This window comes from Cystoisospora suis (genome assembly GCF_002600585.1).
Source record: "Cystoisospora suis strain Wien I chromosome Unknown contig_7758, whole genome shotgun sequence".
NCBI lineage: Eukaryota > Apicomplexa > Conoidasida > Eucoccidiorida > Sarcocystidae > Cystoisospora > Cystoisospora suis.
Window position 1 is genome coordinate 1 of NW_027160543.1, and position 7567 is coordinate 7567.

The 7567-nt window shown below is 41.2% G+C and overlaps 1 protein-coding gene across 1 annotated transcript; it reads left to right on the plus strand.

The window, feature by feature from the left end:
* Positions 1-135: 135 nt before the first annotated feature.
* Positions 136-6759, plus strand: CSUI_010561 (smc n terminal domain-containing protein; the record flags this gene model as incomplete). The annotated part of the gene is made up of 8 exons (XM_068070664.1): positions 136-405; positions 561-662; positions 935-1057; positions 1661-1808; positions 2756-2877; positions 3485-3661; positions 4835-5125; positions 5659-6759. Coding segments are annotated over exons 1-8 (2295 nt in total), but the record flags the coding sequence as incomplete, so codon positions are not given.
* Positions 6760-7567: the final 808 nt, after the last annotated feature.

The following is a 7567-nucleotide window of genomic DNA, read 5'->3' on the forward strand; positions in this document are numbered from 1 at the left end:
TAAGTGACTCTTCATCTAATTCATGGACTTCCGACCATGTCTTTATCTTCTCTTCTCTTCTTTTTCGCTCTGTCCTTCCCTTCTTTATTTTCTTTGGTTCTTTCATTTTGTCTTGTTCTTTTGTGTTGCTTAGTTGTGACACTAGAGGGAGGTTTGATCGAAGTAGACGGGAGAATGGTGGGCGGCGGAGTGAGAGATTCTTCAAGACATCCTGGCTCGGGGATTCGCATAGCTTCTTCATCTTCAAGCAGCAGCCATCGAGGGGCTCACGACGGCTCTTCTTCTTCTCACATGAAAGGAGATGAAGATGAGGAAGAAGAGGAAGATGCAGAAGAAATTTTACCTAAGTTGCACCGGGAGATTAGAGATATCGAAGGGCAACTTCAGAAGAGTATGAAAGATCAGGTATCGACATCTCCCCACCATGTGTCAATAAAGATCTGGACCCGTAGGTGTGCATGTATCTATCTACCTATCTATCGACGTGTCTAGATCGTTATCCAAGTATCTATATATGTATATGTATGTAACTCCATCTATATCTGTGTGTGTATGTGTAGGATGAGGTGGGAGATTTTGTCGAGAATTTGAAGCGTCAGGAAGAAGACCTGAATGCCTCTCTAGAACTCCTCAACCAAGATATCTCCGCAGCTGAAAAGCAGGTATTTCTCTTCTCCTCGGTCGATTCGTCTTCAATCTATCTGCTTATCTACCTATCTATCTATCTATCGAATCGATCTTTAATCTCTCTGTCTATTAGTCTGTCTATCTCTTCTCTCTTCTCTCACTCTTTCTTGACTCCTCAGAATCGGTCCTTTTTCTTCTCTTCATATCGAAACAGTCAACTCACTTCTCTTCTTTCTTTCTCTCTCTCGCTCTCATCTCTTTCTTTTCTTTTTCTATTTCTCTTTCTCTTTCTTTCTTCCTTCGTTAGATTCGAGAGTTGAAGGATAGACTGGGCGAGGGCGGGGATGGAGATGAAGAGAAGAGCAAGAAGAAGAGGAGAGATGTCTTAACTGACGCTGAAAAGAAAAAGCTAGCTTCCCTACAGGTCGATGTAAGCCATCTATCTCACATACATAGACATACATACATACATAGACATACATACTTACATATACATACATACATACACATATCTATAACTATACGAACATGTATATAGTCCCATATACACAGGAAGAGACATTCGGATCCATAGATACATATATATATTTTATATATCTCTTTCTATGTATATGTAAGGTGGTATACATGGTAGACACATCATGATGACTAGTATTGCGTAGACATGTGGAGAACCGCTGTGTATGGACCTGATGTGTCTTTTAGTTGAAGAGGATTTTCTTCTGTTTTATATCTGATAGGCAAGAATCGAGACATGTCTGTTCTCTTTCATGAGATGTTTCTCTTAGTACCTCTCTTCTCACCCAGCTGATCTTCTTTCTCATTCATTCTTTCTTTCCTTCTCTACATCGACTTCTTTCCTTCTTTCTTTCTTTCTCTTCGTAATCCTTCGTCTCTTCATTTCTGTCTCGGTACATCTTCTCTCTCCTCACTTTCCGTTGTTACTTGTCTTTCTTGTTCTTTCTGTCGTTCTTTCTCTTCTTCTTCTTGATCTATCTCTTCTTTCTCTCCATTCTCTTCTTTCTCTCATTAGGTGGAGAAAGAGGCAGCGGTCCAGAAAGAGAAGCTGAAAGAAGTGAAGAAACAAGAAGAAGAAGTCGCGGCTCTTCAGCAGAAAGTGCAGGATGCGGGAGGCGAGGAAATGAAGAAGAAGAGAAACAGACTTCTCCTTGCTGAAAGAGGTGAAAACAAAGACTACCGAGGAAGAGAAGAGAAGAAAAGATAAATGGCATCTCTCCTCGTCTCTTCTCTCTTTCTTTCCCTTTCTCTCTCTTTATCTGTCTTCTTCTTCTTTCTGCTAGGGAAGAGCTCTTTGCTTTCTCATTCTGTCTGTGTGTATGAGTTTGTATGGATCTGTCCGTGGAGATTTACAGATAGAAGGAAAGCAAGCGAGACTTTCTCAGCGGGAGGCTCTCGTATTTGCGTTTCTCTGAGAGACATACGTCTCTCTTTCTACTTCTGTGCATGTCGATCTAAGAAGAAAGAAAGAGAGAAAGAATCGCTATTACCATGTGTTGCTTCTCTGATGACTTAAGTGCATGCTGGAGAAAAGAAGAAGAAGAAGAAAAGATGAAAAACTCCGTGCTAGGCAAAGGGTGGAGATGAGGTGTATGTACACCAGTCGGTCGGCTGATGTTTCATTCCCGGCATCTTCAAAGAGAATTCATTTCTTCCTTTCTTTCTTCTTTCTCTTCTTCGACACAAGTCACTCGTTCTTCTCGTTTCATATGCTGTCTTAATATGTTTCAAAAGAAGTTGAGAAATATCTCTAGCTTCTGTATTCTTCTTTGATCTCTAAGAGAAAGACTTCACGGAGAGAAAGAGATGCTGACCCGACCCATACTCCGAGATGCTCCCTTCCTTCTGAGAGTCTTCGTACATATGGCTGCCAACACTATCTATGTCGAATCTATATACCTATCTCGAATCTATATACCTATCTCGAATCTATTTATTTATTTGTATCCGTATATAAGCCGACGATGGAGAAACTGCGGCAGGTGGCGGTCCTGCTGTGAGTGTGGTTTTCTTGCCTTGTTCATTGGCGTTCTTTCTTTCTTTCTCTCTCTCTCTTTCGTTCTTTGATTCTCTTTCTTTCTTTCTTCCTTTCTTTCCTTGTTTGTTTTAGATATGAATCGACTGAAAGAGAAGATCAATTTTGAGGTGAAAGAGCTCTCAGATAAGCAAGTGGAGTGTGAAAATCTCAAGCGTGCCAATACAAGGCTCGCTAAGGAAATCTCCGACCATCAGGTAAGAACCCCAAAAGCCTCTTCTTTCTTTCTTTCTCACTCTTTCTTTCTTTCTTTCTCTTTTTCTTTCCCTTTCTCTTTCTCTCGTTTTTCTTCGGGCTGTGGTTCTTTTCTATCATCCTAAGACTTTACAACTTGTGTGTAAATGGGAAAGAAGGAGGAGAAGAAGAAAGAGAGAAGAAGAGAGAAGAGCCCGCGTGACGGAAATCTAGGAACATTTGGAGACGCAGAGAAAGCTGTCTTTCTTTCCTCTTGACACGGCTCTCCTAGAGATGAAATAGGTAGATAGGCTAAAGATAGATGGATAGACTGGAGATGCACAGATAGGTTAAAGACAGATGTCTGTGTACTTTCAAGATCCTTCCCTTCTATCATCCATCATTCAGGCCGACCTGACCTAGAGAGAGAGGGAGAGGCAGAGAGGACGGTAGAGGTAGATCAAGAGAATCAACTAAAGAAGAAGAAGATGTACCGCTAGTAGTGAGAGACGATTGTCTTCCCCTCTCTTTCCCTCTTTTCCTCTTCTTTCTTCTCCCTCCTTCTTTTTCTTTCTTTCTTTCTTATCTTATCTCTGTCTGGTCCTACACATTCTTCGTATGAAACGACAGACACGTTTGAAGGAGATTTCCGATCAGTTGGCTCAGATGGAAGAGGAAGCGAAAGAACTTTTAGTGGAGAAGGAGAAGATCGAGACAGATCGAAATGCTGTAGAAGAGAAGCTGAAAGACGTGAGAGAGAAGAAAGAACACGTCGAAGAAGAAATAAAACAACTCGGATTAAGCACCGTAAGTCAACACCTCAAAGAATCCAATTGAGAAAGAGAAAGTGACAAAGAGATAAGAAAGAAAGAAAGAAAGAAAGAAAGAAAGAGAAAAGAATGAAAGGAGGAAGAGAAAGTGGATCCGTGTCATTTGTTTCAGAATTAGATACATTAGAGATAGACAGAGAGATTAGATCAAAGATAGATAGACTAGAGATAGATAGATTAGAGAAGCGACGTGATCTGTTATGTTGAGTCTAGTGGGGTGGATTGAATGATCTCTCCTTTGGCTGTTTGTATCTTCTGTTTACCTTCTCTTACACAAAGTGAGGAAGAAGAAGAAGAGATTCTATATGTAGGAATGCATGCGTGGAACAGAGAGGAGCAGTTGGAGTAGCAGTAGTAGTAGGAGTAGGTGTAGCTAGGAAGAAGAGAAGAAAAAGAATAAGAAGGAGAAAGAAAATCCTTTCGAGGTATGTTTGAATAGACTTTCTTTCTCTTTTATTTTATCGTGTTAGTCGAAGAGACTTATCAAGAGGGAATGAATGAATGACGGCAACATTCTATCTCCACAACCCTCTAAGACCTCACTATCCTACCTATCCTGTCTATCTAGTTATCTNNAAATCTTCCTGAAACGAAACAGCCAATTTCTCTTCCTATATCTGTCTTTTTGCAAGAGCCCATTGTTTCTCATCGACTCCTTTTCTCCCCTCTTCTTTTTGTGCATCTTCCTTCGTATTCATCTGTCTCTTCATGTCTCCTCTGTCGTCTTCTTCTACCTTGTCCCCTCTAGACAATTCCGCGATTGACGAAAGAAGAGATCGTTCTCTTCTCGAGCTTTTTTGGTTCTCTCGCCCGTACCTTTCATAAGTCGGTCTACCTTCGGTATATCTAATTGCCTATCTTTAGTCTCTCCCCGTCAGTCTTCAATCCATCTGCATCGATATCTATCTTTCTGTATCCTTTCTTTCTCAGTTCACCCCTTTACCTCTCTATCGCACCAGCCTATCCCTCTAACCTTTAATCTATCTACTTATATCTATCTCTCTGTCCCTCTCTATCTTTCTCTATCTGTATCCTAGTAATCTCTCTATTTCTAGCTCCCTGTCTATCTCCTCTCCAACAAGAAGCACCCTTCACTCTCCTCCTTCCCCTCTTTCTTTCTTTCTCGTCCTTCTTTTCTCTTTGCTTCAAGATGGAGGTTCTTTCGTCTTTCGATTCGATGCACCTAAGCTCTCTGCATAGCGTAGAATTCGATTTCTTCGCTACCCGTCTAGCCACAGCGTCCTCTGATAAGACGATCCGTCTATGGAGCGTCGTCGATTCCTATGAGAATGATGAGGATGCGAGGCAAATAGCAGCGAGAGGTGGAGGAGAGACAGACGTCTCTTCTTCTTCTTTGGGGGGGATGAAGAAGTTTTCGTTTAACAACAAGAAGGTCACTTTTCTGCAGGAACTGCGAGGACATGACGGCCCTGTATGGCAGGTAAGAAAATGAAGAGAGAAAGAAAGGGGCAGACGAGAAAGAAAATTAAAGAGAGGAAAGATATTAAGGAAGAAGGAGAAAGGGGAGAGAACCGAGATAGGAGAAATGAGGTGTCTTCTTTCTTTGGATCAGTCATTCGTGTATATCCATCTCTATTCTCTCCATCATCTATCCTGTCTATCTAGTTATCTATCTCTCCTCTCTTCATCTCCTATCTCTAACCTCTCTAGCTCCCATTCCTCTAGCTTTCTCTGCCCTGTGTCGATGTATCTATCTATCTATCTTTGATCTATCTATCTATCTCTATGTGGTGTTTCTGTGTTGATAAGAGAGAGTGTATGTATGTGTATAGGTATGTATAAACGTATGAATATGTATGTATATGTCTGTGTGTATGTATGTATATCTGTGTATCTTTAAGAGTGTGAATGCTCCTCTTTGAGAATGGGGTGCACATACACCAAGCGGGAATGAGTAGGACACTTCTTTTCTTCTTTTTCCTCTTGTTGTTGTTGTGGTGTATGTACACCCAGCTAGATGTGCAGCATCAGTTGAATACACTGCAAGGTGTCGTGCAGCACTTAGACGAACGTCGCCAAGAGAAACTCGAGCTAGCCGCTTCTGCCCTAGAGCGTCTCTCTGAACTGCATAAACTTCTTCGTGGAGAAGAAGAAGATCGAGAAGAGAAAGAAAAGGAACAAGAGAAAGACACAAAGAAGAAGAGACGCCGTGAGAGAGAGAATGAAGATGCAACTGTCTTAGATGACGAAATAGACGAGGAAGAAGAAGAAGTGACTATGATAGAGGAAAAGGAAAAAGATGGTCGAGAGGAAGAAGAAGATGAAGAAGAAGATAGACAATTATCATCTCCTGAGAAGAAGAAGAAGAAGAAAAGGAAAAGTAAGATTATTAATGAAGAAGAAGAGGAGAATGAAGAAGAGGAGGAAGACGAAGAAGAAGAAGAGGAAGAAGAAGAAGAGAATAAAGAGGAGAAGAAGAAGAAGAAGGATGGAGCTCAGTCCAGCGGAGAGTGTCTCCGTTCTTCGGATGCAAACAACGAGGTCGATAAAGAAGAAGAAGAAAATCTAAACAAGCTGAAAAGAGAAAAAGCCGTAGAACCCTCCTCTCATCGAAAAGATAGAAAGAAAGGGAATAGTTTAAAAGAAGAGGAAGAAGAGGAAGAGGAAGAAGAAGGTTCCTCTCCTTCTGCTTCATCTTATTCAAGCCACTGGTCTTCTGTTTTCCTTCGTCGCTTCCATCGATCTCTTCAGTCGCTTCATCTTGAGAATACCGTCACTTCAGAACACCTGAGAAATCTAGATCGGAAAGCGCTGTCTGTTGAAAAGCAGCAACTTCTTTCACAGATGGAGAGTCAGAGCCATTCCAAGAAAATTAAATCTTCTTCTTCTTCCCCAGGAGGTGTGGGTAGTAGTAATGGTAGTAGTAGCTATCATGCCTTAGTTCTTTATAGACAGAAGAGACAAGAGTACCTGAAGAAAGAAGAAGAAATGCAGACCTCCTGGAGATTAAGAGAACAAGCGAAGAAGCATCTTGATGCTCTATGGAATGAAAGAAAGAAAGAGTTTCTCTCTGCCTTCCATATCATCGCCGCAAAACTCAAGGAAACATACCGAGTAAATCATGCCACATCTCTCTCTTTTTCTCTCTCTCTCTTTCTCTCTCTCTCTCTCTTTCTTTCTCTCTCTCTTTTTCTCCTACTGTGGAGATTCCTACTCTTTCTTTCTCTCTTCTTCTTCGCTCGCATGGGTTGCTCTTGTGCTTGTGTTTCAAACGCTGTCTCTCTTTCGCGCTTTTTCTCTCTTACACATCCTGGAGTGTTTCTCTGAGAAGAAGAAGATTTCCTTCCTCTTCTTCTATCTTTCTCACCCCCTACATCAACCCTTGAGACAGAGCCCAAACCTACACGCAGACATCTTTGCACATGCATCCATACAAATACACCTCCTTCTATCTCTCACCGATCTTGAATCTATCTAGCTATCTATCTATCAATCTATCTATCTATCTCCTGATCTATCTATATATCTAATTATCTAAATTTTTGAATCTACCTCATTCCCACAGGTGTATCTACTACATCTATATACTGACAGGTATAGATCTACCAGATGTCATTCCTATGTGCATATTCATACATACACACATATATATCTATGCACATGTATCTATATATCTATTCATCTATCTCTATATCTGCATGCTCTATCTACATGGGTTCCACCTATAGGAAGGGAGAGAAGAGAGGAGTCTTATCTTATCATTCTTCTTTCTTTTCTCATGCTAAAGGAATCTCGGAGTATTGACGTGCCTACCGCCTGCTTCTTCTCTTCTCTTCTCTTTCTACATGACTCAACTCAAACACATAGGCTTCTCCAGTCGTCTTCTTCTCTCTATATATCTCCATTCGCACCGTATCTTCTT